The sequence below is a fragment of the Lagenorhynchus albirostris genome, chromosome 3 (genome assembly GCF_949774975.1).
Source record: "Lagenorhynchus albirostris chromosome 3, mLagAlb1.1, whole genome shotgun sequence".
NCBI lineage: Eukaryota > Metazoa > Chordata > Mammalia > Artiodactyla > Delphinidae > Lagenorhynchus > Lagenorhynchus albirostris.
In genome coordinates this window covers 116,912,108-116,928,036 of record NC_083097.1, presented here as the reverse complement: position 1 = coordinate 116,928,036, position 15,929 = coordinate 116,912,108, and the positions used below count along the sequence as shown (strand labels likewise).

Sequence of the window (15,929 nt, the reverse complement as noted above, 5' to 3'; positions counted from 1 at the left end):
AGCCCACATGCCACAACTATTGAAGCCCACATGCCTAGAGCCCATGTTCTGCAACAAGAGAAGCCACCACGATGAGAAGCCTGCGCACTGCAACGAAGAGTAGCCCCCTGCTCGCCGCAACTAGAGAAATCCCACACACAGCAACAAAGACCCAAGGCAGCCAAAAATAAATAAATAAGTAAATTTATTTTAAAAAAAAAACAACCGAAAACTCCATACCCACTAGCATGGATATTAAAAAAAAAAAATGTTAGCAAGGATGTGGAAAAATTGGAACCTTCATACACTGCTGGGAATGTAAAATCATGCAGTTGCTACAGAAAACAGCCTGGTGATTTCTCAGAAAATAAAACAGAGTTATAATATGATCAAGGTTCCACTCCAAGGTATACACTCAAGGGAACTGAAAAGATATCGTCATAAAAAACTTGTACACAAATGTTCATAGTATCATTATTTACAATAGTCAAAATGTGGAAGTAGGGGCTTCCCTGGTGGCGCAGTGGTTGAGAGTCCGCCTGCCGATGCAGGGGACACGGGTTCATGCCCCGGTCCGGGAGGATCCCACATGCCGCGGAGCGGCTGGGCCAGTGGGCCATGGCCGCTGGGTCTGTGCTCCGCAACAGGAGAGGCCCCAACAGCGAAAGGCCCGCGTACCGCAAAAAAAAAAAAAAAAAAAAAAAAAAAAGGGGAAATAATCCAAATGTCATCAACCAATGAACAAAATGTGGTATATCCACAAAACATATTATTCCAATTTAGTACTGATACATGATACAACATGTAGAAATATTGAAAACAATATACTAAGTGAAAGAAGTGAGGCACAAAAGATCACATATTGTATGATTCCATTTATATGAAATGCCCAGACTAGGCAAATCCAGTGAGACAGAAAGTGATTACCAAAGGCTGCAGGGACAGAATGGGAAATGCCTGCTAATGGGTACAAGGTTTTGTTTGGGGGTGATGAAAATTTTTTAAAATAGATAACGGTGAAGGTTGCACAACTTTGTGAATGTATTAAAAAAACACTGAATTGTACAATTTAAAGAGTGAATTCTATATTATGTGAATTCTATTTCATTTTTTTAACTTTAGGAATTTGAATTTGAAAAATACTTCGGAAATTTAATAAATTTCCTATTTTGATAAATACACTGTGGTTATGTAAGAGAATGCCTTTCTTGTTAGGAAAGATACACTAAAGAATTTAAGGGTAAAAGAGACAGGATGTATGCAGTCTACTTTCAAATGATTCAGAAAATAAATTACTTGTTTGTCGAGAGAGAGAGGAATGGGACAAAATGAACAAAATTGGTCTGTCTAGATAAAGGATATATGGGAGGAGATCTTTGTACTATTCTTGCAGCTTTCCAGTAAGTTTGAAATTATATCAAAATAAAATGTAGTAAAAAAAAGAGAGAATATATCCAATATAATTGGACTACTGCCCCTTTGGGGGTTTGCTCTTTGATAATGACAGTCTGTGTCACATATGTTACTGAATTTATCAACTGTACAATTTTTAAAAGGCCAAAATAGAAATGTAGAGATTTAGCAGAATAAGTAAACACGAGGAGAAAATCAATTAGAAGCTGATAAGTGCTGGAAGTACTTTCAAAGTGTACCACTCAAGGTATCAACTGACATGGCCAAACCTTTATTTTTCTGACTCAGATTTCATAAAATGCCTATGTGAAAACTTTTAAATTCTACATCATTAAAGAAAATACTGCAGGTTCATTTATCTAGATTTAATACCAGATTGAGACAATTTTTCCGAAATGGAACTCATCCCATCTCTAGTGATAAAAAGCATAAAAAGTATTCTTCCTAGCATTTTATCAACATATGAAGCATCATGATCAATCACAAATTAGTCAATATGAGGACAAACAGGGAAAAAATAACGATTATATTACAGAAACATCTACTTAGGGACTTCCCTGGCGTTCAGTGGTTAAGACTTCACCTTCCAATGAAGGGGATGCAGGTTCGATCCCTGGTCAGGGAGCTAAGATCCCACGTGCCTTGTGGCCAAAAAACCAAAACATAAAACAGAAGCAATATGGTAACAAATCCAATAAAGACTTAAAAAAAGAAAAAATAAACATCTACTTAGAGCACAGTATTCCATGTGAACTGGGTTCAATGGCTTCAGGGAGGACATCAGTGAGTGCTCAGTCTCCTCCTGTCATAGAAGCTTTCAAATGTTTTGTCAGTCTCAAGCTTTTTGATTTGCTAATATCTACTGTGGTGAAACAATTAGGTAAGATTTGTATTCAAACTTGTTCTCATAAAGCAATCTATAGATTCAATGCAATCCCTATCAAAATCCCACGGCATTTTTTACAGAAATACAAAGACCCATCCTAAAATTCACGTGGAATCTCAAGGAACCCTAGCTAGTCAAACAATCTTGAAAAAGAAGAACACAGTTGGAGGATTAATACTGCCTGACTTCAAAACTTACTACTAAAGCTACAGTAATAAAAACAGTGAGATACTAGCATAAAGTCAGACATATACACCAATGGAATAGAACAGAGAGCCCAGAAAAAACCTTCCCATATAAGATCAATTCAATTCAACCAAGATACCAAGACCACTCAATGGAGAAATTACAGTCTTTTCAACAAGTGGTGCTGGAAAAACTGGATATCCACAAGCTACAGAATGAAGTTAGACGCTGACCTTACACCAAAAACAAAAATTAACTCAAAATGGCTCAAAGACCTAAATGTAAGAGCTAAAAGGATAAAATTCTTAGAAGAAAACATTGGGAAAAAATCTTCATGACATAGGATTTGGCAACAACTTTATGGATATGAAACCAAAAGCACAGACAATAAAAGAAAAAAACAGATAAACTGAACTTCATCTAAACTAAAACCTTTTAAGCACAAAAGGACAACAGAGTAAAAAGGCAACCAATGGAATGTTAGAAAATGTGTGCAAATTATACATGTGATAGGGATTAACATCCAAAGAACTCCTACAATTAAACAATGAAAAAACAACCCAATTAAAAATGGGCAAAGGGGGAATTCCCTGGTGGTCCAGTGGTTAGGACTTGGCGCTTTCACTGCACGGGCCCAGGTTCAATCCCTGCCTGATCACGGAACTAAGATTCCACAAGCTGGGCAGTGTGGCCAAAAAAAAAAAAAAAAAAAAAAAGAGTCAAAGGATTTGAATAGACATCTCTCCAAAGACGATACACAAATGGCCAATAAGCACATGAAAAAGATGTTCAACATCAAACCCACACCCATTAGGATGGCTATTCTCAAAAATAGAAAGCAAGTATTGGCTAGAATATGGAGAAATCAGAATCCTTGTGCTTTGCCAGTGGGAATGTAAAATGGTACAGCTGCTATGGAAAACAGTATGGTGGTTCCTCAAAAAATTAAAAATAGAATTAACAGATGTTCCAGCAATCCCACTTCTGGGTATATACCAGAAAAGAAGCAAAAGCAGGGACTTGAACAGGTATTTATACACCTATGTTCACAGCAGCATATTCACAACAGCCAAAAGGCAGAGGAGCAATCCAAGTGTCCATCAACAGATGAATGAATAAACAAAATATGGTATACACATACAATAGAACAGTATTCAGCTAAGTGTCAGACATGCTGCAAACATGGATGAACCTTGAAGGCATTATGCTAAGTAAAATAAGCCAGTCACAAAAAGTAGAAAAATTGTATGATTTCACTTATTTGAGATACCTAGAGTAGTCAAAATCAGAGAGAAAGAAAGTAGAATTGTGGTTGCTAAGGGGCTGGAGAAGGGAGGACAGGGCATTACTGTCTAATGGGTACAAAGTTTCAGTTTTGGAAGATGAAAAAGTTCTGGAGATGGCTGGTGGTGATGGTTGCACAACAATGTGAATGTACTTAAAACCACTTTAAAATGGTTAAAATGGTAAATTCTGGACTTCCCCAGCGGTCCAGTGGTTAAGACTTCACACTTCCACTGCAGGGGGCAAGGGTTCAATCCTTTGTCGAGGAACTAAGATCCCACATGCCACACGGCATGGCCAAAACAAACAGGTAAATTTTATGTTATGTATATTTTAACACAATTTTTAAAAATGGTTAAAATGGTAAATTTTGTTATCCTTGTTTTACCACAATTTTAAAAAATTGTTCTCAACCTAACTGTCCTCATTACAAAGCATCAAAACTTGACAATTTAATAAACTGTTCTCCTGTTCAACTCTTTGGTTCTTGGGGCTAATCCCTGGGAGTGTACTTGCCTTTTTCTTTTCAAAATTGCAAACTAACGCAGTGAATCAAACCACTAGGATACGGTGGGATATCTACTTTAAAAAAACAAACAAACAAAAAAACTCTTTCTACTAATGAAAACAGCATCCATTAAGGGAAAAACTTTGTGAGAACAGAAGGCTGTAGAGCGGAGGAAGAGCAGAATGTGTTCTTTGACAAACTGTTGCTAAATTTCAGCTTATCAAATAAAAAAAAGCTTTATATACAACTTTACTTTCCTCCTGGTTTAGGTAAAGTTGACCAGAAAAAAGGTAAACCAGTCAATCATCATAAGGCAAATGATCTTTATTCATAGGAAACATACACTATAAGTAACTACCAATAGAATAGCACACAGATTTTAATTTTTACAAATTAAAACCAATGTTTCCCATAGTGGCAAAGTTGGTTATATGCCTTTCTATACTGGTACTTCTAATACTTAATTCGCTTAAAATGAATAATAATAAGACTTAAACTTTCCGAGTTTAAGTGCAATTACAAAATTACCCTAAAGTAGTGTTCCTCCAATACTCAATGGCACACCTTTGACTGCCTTTTTTTTTTAAATAATTTTTTAAAATTTTATTTATTTTTATTTTTGGCTGCCTTGGGTCTTAGTTGCTGCGCGCGGGCTTTTCCCTAGTTGCCACGAGCGGGGGCTACTCTTCCTTGCGGTTCGTGGGCTTCTCATTGGGTGGCTTCTCTTGTTGCAGAGCACGGGCTCTAGGCGCAGGGGCTTCAGTAGTTGTTGCACTCGGGCTCCGTAGTTGTAGCTCGCGGGCTCCAGAGTGCAGGCTCAGTAGTTGTGGCGCACGGGCTTAGTTGCTCTGCAGCATGTGGGATCTTCCCGGAACAGGGATTGAACCTGTATCTCCTGCACTGGCAGGCGGATTCTTAACCACCGCGCCACCAGGAAGTCCCTGACTGCCTTCTTAATATACTGATTGATCTACATGGCAGTCACCAATTTCATAATATAAAAGTTTTCCAACAAGGTCAACTACGGATTAAATGCTAGTTTGAGAAGGCATTTCCTAAGCAACTAATTAAGTTCATGCATCAGAAGAGAAACAGTCAGCAGGACAATGTAGCAGTTAAGATAACTATAATGGGAGTCACATAACCTATTTTCTACTATAAATTAGCTGTGTGATCCTGAGCAAGTCATTCAGATCAATGGTTCCCAGACTGTTGAGGCTTTACCCAGAGTCCTAACATGAACTTTCCAATTTGATATTTTGTCAAACACGATTATTTTAAAAATTAATTTCATAAGAGTAGGAAGGGCATTATCTCAAAGTAGAAACAAGTGAGAGGACTTCCCTGGTGGCGCAGTGGTTAAGAATCCGCCTGCCAATGCAGGGGACAGGGGTTCGAGCCCTGGTCCGGGAAGATCCCACATGCCGCGGAGCAACTAACCCCGTGGACCACAACTACTAAGCCTGCGCTCTAGAGCCCGTGAGCCACAGCTACCGAGCCCGCGAGTCACAACTACTGAAGCTCATGTGCCTAGAACCTGTGCTCTGCAACAAGAGAAGCCACTGCAATGAGAAGCCAACGCACCGCAACGAAGAGTTAACCCCGCTCACTGCAACTAGAGAAAGCCTGCGCAGCAACAAAGACTCAACGCAGACGAAAATAAATAAATAAATAAAAAATTTAAAGTGTAAAGGGCAGGACACTTGGGAGCAGGAGTAAGGTCAAGACTTTTTACTGTATTTGCCTTTATATTAGTCTTATGAACTGTACAAATGTAAATCACCTATGAAAATGTACTAAATAACCAAAAGATAACCTCTACATACTTCAAGTTTCACAAAAAGGTTTTCCTCTACCCATACCTAATCAACTGTTTCGACCCACCATCCATATAACCATACTCACCAACGAATCATTTTACGTAAAGTCTTAAGGCTTTATAGAATGAAACTTGTGCAAGGTTGATGCTCATGCAATATAAAGAATTGTTACAGGGGCTTCCCTGGTGGCACAGTGGTTGAGAGTCTGCCTGCCACTGCAGGGGACACAGGTTTGAGCCCTGGTCCGGGAAGATCCCACATGCTGCGGAGCAACTAAGCCCAGGTGCCACAACTACTGAGCCTGCATTCTAGAGCCCGTGAGCCACAACTACTGAGCCCATGTGCCACAACTACAGAAGCCTGCGTGCCTGGAGCTCAAGCTCTGCAACGGGAGAGGCCACCTCAATGAAAGGCCTGTGTACCGCAGCAAAGAGTGGCTCGCGTTCACCACAACCAGAGAGAGCCCACTCGCTGCAGTGAAGACCCAACACAGTCAAAAATAAAATAAATTAAATAAATTTTTAAAAATTGTTACAGTAATAACATGTAATTTTTCCTTCAATCGACATTTTTATGTCTCCAAAATTTGCTCACTAGAATGCAAAGGTATATTTCCTATTTTATCACTATTGATGATAATTTATGAAGTAAAGCCTTTCTACCTTGAACAAAGTCCCCATAAAGGATTTTTAGAAATTCATTTTCATGGACAATAAATGAATTTTTCAAAAACAATACAGCATTTTAAGTTTCCTAAAATTATAAATTTACCATGGAAAATTTACAACATTAAACCAGTCCGGGGCTTCCCTGGTGGTGCAGTGGTTAAGAATACGCCTGCCAGGGCTTCCCTGGTGGCGCAGTGGTTGAGAGTCCGCCTGTCGATGCAGGGGATGCAGGTTCGTGCCCGGGTCCGGGAAGATACCACATGCCGCAGAGCGGCTAGGCCCGTGAGCCATGGCCGCTGAACCTGCGCGTCCGGAGCCTGTGCTCCGCAAGGGGAGAGGCCACAACAGTGAGAGGCCCACGTACAGCAAAAAAAAAAAAAAAAAAAAAATACGCCTGCCAATGCAGGAGACACGGGTTCGAGCTCTGGTCCGGGAAGATCCCACATGCCACGGAGCAACTAAGCCCGCCTGCCGCAACTACTGAAGCCTGCGTGCCTACAGCCCGTGCTCCGCAACAAGAGAAGTCACCGCAATGAGAAGCCCACACACCGCAACGAAGAGTAGCCTCCGCTCAACATAACTAGAGAAAGCCCCCGCAGAAACGAAGACCCAATGCAGCCAAAAATAAATAAATAAAATAAAATAAATTAAATAAAAAAAAATAGAACACCTGTCCGTACCCTCTTTCAATTTCTCTCTTGTTCAGGTTATGAGCATAAGCCCTGAGATGCTATTAAAAGCAGTGACTCACCTTGTTTACCTGAACTTTGAATACAGAGTATTCATGACAAAATTGCCATCCCAGATAAGAGTGGGCCTCTAGACCAGTGATTCTCAACCAGGGGTGATTTTGCCCCACAAGACATTTGGCTTTGTCTAAGGACAGTTTTAGCTGTCACAACTGGGTGGGTTTTACTGGCATCTAGTGAGTAAACGCCAAGGATGCTGCTAAAGCACAGGAGAGCCCCTCACAACAAAGTATTATCGGGCCCCAAATGTCGATACGTTGCTGTTGAGAAACATTGCTCTATCTAGATAGTAGGTCATAAGTAACCCTAAAGGAAATCATCCATCTGCTATTAGAGAAAATCAGAATGGACCCTCCGTATGGTGTGTGCTTTTGACTCTTTAACATAATCTTCAGGAAAAAAAAAAAACCCTACAAAGCTTTTGCTATAATTTGCTATAAAATGTTGTACACAATTTCCATGTGCTTTTAACTAATTGTAAATATAGCACCTGTCTCAAGATAGGATATCTATCTTTTAAGTGTGTATATGAACATGTATACATATACATATAGGCCTATATAGGCCTGGAAATTTTTCTAAAAGAAAAATTTCAATACTGGTTATCTCTGAAGAGTGGGATTTGAAGGGTCAGTAGAGGTGAGAAGAACTTTTACTTTTCATCTTATATCTACTATCTACACTGTTGAACTTTTTTACCATAGGACTATATTACTTTTATAATTTTAAAAGGAAGATGTCACACACATAGACATACAGTATATGCATACATTCTTAAGACAAAAGATTAAAGGTCATAAACCTCACCAAAATCCTTTCTTTAGGAATTTTATTTTCCTTTTACCTTACTTAAAAAAAAAAAGACTACAAATCTAAAGTTAACATTTAAAAAGAGATTTTTAAAGAATTTTCAACCTGACTTCTATTCTGAAAAATGGGTACATTTCAAAATAATCCAATGCAAGTTCTGACTCTTCTATTCAAGGCCCTAGACAGCTAAGGAACATGCTCAGCATGCCTGAAGAAATACAAAACAGGTATTCACCCCAATGTTTAAAACAACAAGAACCAAATATCCCAAATGGTGACATTCCCTAAGCTAGCACAATTCTAATATAAAAAATTTACAAAAAGATCCAAGCCCCTTCTTCAAACTAAAAGGTGAAGAACAAGCCTCACATAAATGGTTATTTCAAAAGCTCATTTACCCAGATATAACACATGAGCCCATAGAGTTAGATTCATAACTTCGGAAGCTCACTAGCACTCTACCTCTGAAGAAATTTAAGAATACTACTGAAGTAAAAACAAATGTGTGATGTTTCATCTCATCAATGACAATTATGCAAAAATGGTCCAGAAAATCAAGGACATCATCCTTCTATCACATCCAGACCAAAGCAAACCTTTTCAGTCTCTCTTAGAAGTTTCAAAGAAAAATAGACTCTAATCTTTTAGAGCCTAAAGATATTCCCACTTTATTTCTTAGGTAAAAGGTAAATGTGTTCTAGGTTCATCTCTCATCAATTTTCATTCAACGTCTAAATGAAAGCGTTCCACAAGCCCAGGAGTGGAAATGCTCCAGAGAGTCTCTCCCTAACTGCCTACTCAAATAAAATCCTGTCCCACCTTGGCTTAGAAGTTATTTCTCTTATAGTGAAATTCAAAGATACAGATATTCAAGGAACTATCTCCTTTACAACCCACACAGTTTTTTCCAAAGCAAAATATTGGGGTTAGAATACACTAAGGTTTTAAATCTAAAGGAATTCCTGTTCAGACCAAGAATGGCAAGACTGCGCACTAAATGTATTCTACAACCCACAAATGCAGTGTCTCCTTATTCCTCTCAAATACAAAAGCCAGGATAGTTGTACATATATAGAAATCCCTGTACTTTAAGACCAACACTGGAGGTTAAAATGTCATAGGGGGTGAACCAGGCACCTTAGAACCAAAATAGAATACTCTGAGCACTTAGAACAATAGTCATCACAAGACAGTACTATAACCAAGCCAAAGTCAAGGGAAAAAAGTGCAGATATAAAATATCTCCTTTTGCTCTAGAGGCCAAAAGTTGATGCCTACCATTCTAGGTTGCCTAGACCTAAAAAGGCCCAGTATAGGAGTTAAAAGAAACTAAGGACCTGATAACAAATTTTCCTCACTGCAAAAGGTGTCCATACAGGGCCTCATCTTCTCCAAGCCTAAAAATCTCCAGAGTTCAGCTATCCAGCTGTTGCGAAGCTCAAAGATGCACTGGAACTTTCTTTTCCTGTCTAACTTCACACAAAGTTCCAGGCGCAAGACTCACGTGATTTTTCAGCGCAAAAGCACAGAGCTCCTTAGTACTCACCTGTTTCAAACCATAGAGGGGAATTAAGACCCCTCCTTAAACACACAAGTAAGGCATAAGGCAAACAATGTCCAACCCTGCAACTCTGACGAGAGACACAGTACAGTGGCAATGCTCTTTAGGCAAGCCAGCTCTGTCTCTCTGTCTCTGTCTCACTCTCCCTCTCTCACCCTGACCCTCTGTCTCGCTCTCTCAGTACCAAGGGCAGGGACTCTGGCAAGACCCCGCCCCCCCATCTCCAAAGCGGGGTGGGCGGGAGGTGCCCGAGGAGTCCCGGTTCCCGCGCGAAGCTCAGAGACCAAAGGATTCTCTATTGTGGGTCTATGGATGGTGACGGGAAGCGGTCCGGCTCGAGCCGCGGGCTGAAGAGTAAGCCGAGGGCGCACTAGGCCCGCACCGCTGCCACTGCCGCCATGGAGCCGATCGCTGTCAGAAAACGACTCCGCCTGAGCAGCGGGAGGGTGGCCCCTGCCCTGAGCCGGCCCAGAGTGAATTCGTGCCTCAAGCTGTGTGGGAGGCGGGGGTCCCCGAGCCGTACCTCGGACACCTCGTCCTCGTCGCTACCAGAGGCACCACCTCCACCCCCGGTCCTCAGGACGGCAGCCGCCAACTTGAAATCCAGCGCCGCGGCGTCCCCTCCGCCCGCACCGCTGCCGCCGCCACCGACTCCCGGAGCCGGCCCGGCCTCCCCAAAGAGTCTCACGGTGCGGATTCCCAGTCCGACCCCTCCCGGCGGAGGCGGCTCCGAGGCCCCGGCTGGGGCGGATCGCGGAGCCACTGAGTCCAGATCCTCCTCAAAGGAGGTGCCGCCGCCTCCGCCGTCGGTCAGCATGGTTCTCACGCGAAGCCAGAGACGCTGCCGAGTCACTCGCGGCCGCGGCCACCGCCGCCGCCAATCCCGGGAAACGAGAGGACCAGCAGGAGGAAGAAGCGTCTCCTTCCCCCCCGTCCCAGCAGCGCCACTAACTTCTCACTGCCTAACCTGCTGCCTCCCGCCCCCACACTCGCCACTGGCTGCAGCTCCCCAGCGGCTGCAGCTCATTGGCCAAGGCGAGCCGTCGCTCAGACTCTTCGTCACGCGCTGCTCCCTGGCTCGCAGCCCCCAAGCTGCGTTGACCCGCGCAGGCCTAGGCGGTTGCGAACACCCGCCTACTATTCCCCACGTGCCGACTTCCGGTCTTTTTCTATGTCTATTGGCCAGTCTCGCTGACTATCGCGTCACGACCTTAAAGTGGATTAGTTGGCCTTGTGGTCAGTCATAGTGACCCCTGACAATGGAAAACTTCATTGGCGACAGAAAGTGTCGGTCACCTTGTCACAGGACGTCGCGTGGTACAATTGGCCGGTAAGTGTACCATTCATCCCGCCCCCATCTGAGGTGACGGGAAAGGGTTGGGGAATTTCCACTCTTGATTAAAATGACGGCCGAGGTGACGACCTGCAAGAATTGGTGAGATTTGGAGTGAATTCACCCAGCGCTTAGTGAGGCTCTTACGTCAGTGGTGCAAGAGGCGCGGAGGTAACGCAGTCCCCACCTGTCGCTCTCTGCCAGGCGCGGAGAGTTGCTGCACGCGGATTGGAGGGAAGAAGCTGTCAGTCTCAGGTAGGCGCCACCTTCCTGCCCGTCCCTGGTTGGAGGAGCGGCGCGTCAGTCACTAGAGAGGTCACCGCCTCTGGGACAGGGGAGGCAGTGTAACCTCTGCTTCTGGCCTTTTGGGCGGGAGTAGGGGGCTGGGAGAGACGATGGAGCGGGGTCGTTACGGCTGAGTGCCTCCCGCCTTTCCGAGAGGAGCCTAGCCCCACGAGCTGAGGGAACCAGAGAGCTGCTGAGGATGACCGCCCGGAGGCGATTCGGCCAGCCCGCGTGCCAGGACGTGGCTGGGCGCGGCAGTTCTACAACCTGCGGGCGGGGTCGCCCCTCGGGGCCGCGTTCTCTTGCCTGTGGAAGGCGGCGGGCCTGAGGGCTGGACAGCGCCATGCCTCAGTACCGGGAACTGTCCCACGAAGGAGGGTGGGAAGGCCGTGGACAGCGCGCGGAATCACACCGCGGGACTGAATGCAGTGGTTAAGAGTGCGTGATCTGGAGCAATTTCGAGTTCTGGTGCCGCCACTTACTTACTGTGTGACCTCCGGGCGTTAGTTGTTTAGTCTCTGTGACTTTCAGTTCGTCCGTCTGTAAAATGGGGCTAATATTAATACCTCCCTCACTGAGTTGTTGTTATGAATAAATTGGTAATAACGTCAGGCGCTTAACAAAGTGCCAAACTTACAGCAAAGACTAACTTTTTTAAGTTACTTTTCCTTCAGGAGTCCTCCACCTGACCCCTGGCTCCTGCCAGCCACACTAATTGTCTCTGTGATGCAAAACAAGGCTAGCTAAGGGGGTCTTCCCCCCTCAGAGGAGATCTCTGTACCTCTGTTAGCTCTATCTCTCTATCGCCTTTGTCAATAAAGAGGGCTTTAAAAGAACTAATGCTCTAACTAATCCTGTGATCAAAGATCGCAAGAAAGGCATTTGGGGAAGTTTGTATGGCAAATGTTCTTTGACCCTGAGAATGTCCATACGAGTTTAGCCAAGAGAGATTGGCTAAAAGCAAAAGCTTTGGCATTGTCTACTCTCTTGCAACTTTAACAAAGGGGCTTGTATATCTTGATTGTGTAATTTTTAATATTTCACCTCCCTTGAACTGGAATCTGAAAATTCTACAAAAAATGATTTTTAAAATGACTTTAAAATCGATTCTGCCAAACATTTATTTAAAGAGCAATTCGAAGATTGTGAACATTTCTTTGGCTTGGTAAATGCCCATTTTGGCATTTCACATGTCAAAAAGAGACAGTTTTCTATGAGCAGAACATTTTAGGTAAATGTTCTTTCTAGATAATACATTGTAGAAAATGTGGGGAAAGTACCTTTTCTAGAAAACTATTTTGATGTAAATGCCATGTACACTGGCTTTAGTTAGAATTTGTGGAACTTAAATAGCTCATATCTTCAGTAGGCATGTGTGACTAGGTCACAACTCAAACTAATATCGCCAACAAAAGAAACCCAGCACTGCCCAACCCACTTCAGAGCTGGATTATCCAGAATTGGTATGGCTACATCCTTAGGCAAAAACAGGTATTGACTGGTGCAACAAAGGAACTGCTTGTCATTTCTACCACTATCACAAAAACAATTTCTGATGCAGCTGCCTGAACAAACTCCTTAAATTCATTACATGAATCTTAAGGACGGAGAAAGGAAATCTGGATATATACATTTCCCCCAGTATATTTGAGAGAGAAAAATAGACTCTCTACTCAGCCCCTAGCAACCAACCCTGAGTATAACTGTGAGTATAATGATCAAGCAGTGATCTTTGTTTCACCAGGACCTTTACCTAAGACACTTGTTTTCAGTAGTTTGACAGTCAGTATTGGAGTTAGGAACTCTCAATCTCCTAGATTTTGGTAACTGCTATATAGATTGTATATTAAATATTGTATATTAATACAATATATTAATATTTATTATATTAATGTGTATATTGTATATTAAATTTAATATTTCCATATATACCACATTCATGTGGTTTTACAAATGTGAAAACTAATTGAAAACTAATTGAGAAATCATATCAGGTAATACATTTGATGAATATATAAAGTCATACTCAATGTATTCAGTGTAAAATATCAATAAGTACTAATGTGATTTAGTGGGTAACCTTGGTTTTGATATATATTAAGATGGTATTTACTACTGAAAGAAAAGTAATACACTGATTTTTCAAAGGCTGAATAAGTAGTGGAGCACAAAATCCCTCTTAAAAGTATATTTGTTGGAAATTAACATTAGAATAAAATGTTTTCCCACAGAAAACCAGTGGGAATATTTATTAGGGTCTAATTTAACATGTTTCAAAGCACTCTCTTCCTTTTGATCATCTTTCAGACAGGGAAGGAAAAAGGGAAACTGTATAGTCCAAGGATTTTTTTAACTTTGAGGTAATAAAAGCCTTTATTCCTCATAAGAAATATGAGATTGACAACTAAATTGTAGATACAGGGACTTTAGCTACCTGTAGTTCTTTTACATGCAACCTGCATTTTCTCAAGACTTTTAATTTCTGCATGTCAGTCCATCTCAGTTCAGCCCATGTATATAAGGAAAGAAGGATAAGTAAACCAACAAATTTGTTGCACTTGGTTGTTATGTCATTTAACCTTTATAATAACCCTATCAAGATTTCACCCAGGGCTTCCCTGGTGGCTCAGTGGTTGAGAGTCCGCCTGCCATTGGAGGGGACGCAGGTTCGTGCCCCGGTCCGCGAAGATCCCACATGCCGCGGAGCGGCTGGGCCCGTGAGCCATGGCCCCTGAGCCTGCAAGTCCGGAGGCTGTGCTTCGCAACGGGAGAGACCACAACAGTAAGAGGCCCGCATACCAAAAAAAAAGAAAGAAAAAAAAAATTCACCCATTTTACAGATAAGGAAATTGAAACTCCAAAAAGGTTATATAACTTGCCCAAACATATAAGGCCAGTATGTTAAAAGGCTAGGATTTGAATTTATTTCTGCCTGATCCCAAAACCCATGCTCTTCCCACTGTATCACTTTGATTCCATGGTACCCTCAAAGGTAGAGGAATTTCATCAATCAGGTAAACTGATATAATACTTCAACAATTATATCTTTATAAACCTGCTAATTAGGACTCTAGGTAAATTATCCCTGACTGCTACCAAATTTGATCTCTCTCTCTTTTGTAACAGTTGGAAACATTTAATTTAAAACTTATCTCCTGGTTTCTCCAACTATATTGTTAGTTTCTTAGACCATATAATTTCACATTAAAAAATCTGAATAGTTAATATATTCACATGGTTCACATTTCAAAAAGAATTTTAAAAATACGATGAAAGTAGTCCTTTTACTTTGTCCACTAAACACCCAGATCCCCTCATAAGCAAACCATGTTATCAGGTTTCTAAGTCTCCTTCTAGGAATGTTTATACATATATAAGCAATTTCGTACCTGTCTACTTTTTTAACACAAATGGCAGCATACTGTACACACTTCTGTATCTTGCTTTTTTCACCTAGTATATTGTAGAGATATTCCATGTCAGTATGTAAAGAGCTCTGTAATTCTTGTTTACTGCTTCATAGTATTCTGTTAACCAGGCATACTATAATTTATCTATCCAGTACTATAAACTGGATAGGAAACTATTGTTTCCTATAATAAACCTACTCTCTATCCTCCAGGAAGTTCTGGGCACAACTTAGTTCAATTGAAAAATCATAAAATTGCAACCAGGCTGAAGGCTACCACTTATTTGAGCTATACTTGAATATACCTGCAAGATGTAGGAAGTGGGCATGTTTTAAAAAACAAGGAGCTATGCCTGCAGCTGGATTACCCCACCACATAGCCTAAGAAAATTATACCAAATTATTCAGAAAATTTACTGAGCCTACCTGAAAATGGGAAAAATGTATATATATATATATATATATATATATATATATAAAACTTCTAAAACTAACAAGTATATAAATACCTCTTGTAGTAGAATCATTCAGGTTCTCAGCAATGGAGAGAGGAGAGAACAATTAATACCCATATTCATTTTCTTCCTTGGGGTTCTATCAGGATTCCTTAATCCTTGAATTGTTTAACAGAGGACAGCATGTCAAGGAGAATATGCAATAGGGTTGAGAGGAAGTAGTAGGATTTGGTGGGAGGGTCTCTGAGTTGAGAATCAGAAATACCAAATCTACTTCAAGTGACTAGTATACTTCTGGGCGTGATGCTGTGCTCCTTGACCAAGAAAGTTTGTGTGTCCAGTTGACCTTTTGATGTACACTTTAAAGGTACATAACTTAAGAGACATTCCATACCACAAAACATAGTCATCACTTTAAATCAAATATCATACATGTATGGAAAAAGTATGGTAGGTTACATGTAAAACCAAGATGTTAATAGTAATTATCTTTGGGGTAATAGATTTGTACAGAGATTTATAAAATTCTTTTTTGAATATTTATTTTCTAGGCTTTTCTTTTTTACTTTTCCACAGTGAACAT

At 41.4% G+C, this 15,929-nt stretch overlaps 1 protein-coding gene across 15 annotated transcripts in view; it reads right to left on the bottom strand.

The window, feature by feature from the left end:
- The window catches only part of ANKHD1 (ankyrin repeat and KH domain containing 1), a 121,141-nt gene extending 110,346 nt beyond the window's left edge, over window positions 1-10,795 (bottom strand). For all 15 annotated transcript variants that reach the window (XM_060143741.1, XM_060143743.1, XM_060143747.1 and 12 more), the window contains exon 1: window positions 10,388-10,795. In XM_060143741.1, the coding sequence (XP_059999724.1) occupies window positions 10,388-10,681 (294 nt within the window). In that variant the 5' untranslated portion in view covers window positions 10,682-10,795. The remainder of the gene's footprint in view (window positions 1-10,387) is intronic.
- Window positions 10,796-15,929: the final 5,134 nt, after the last annotated feature.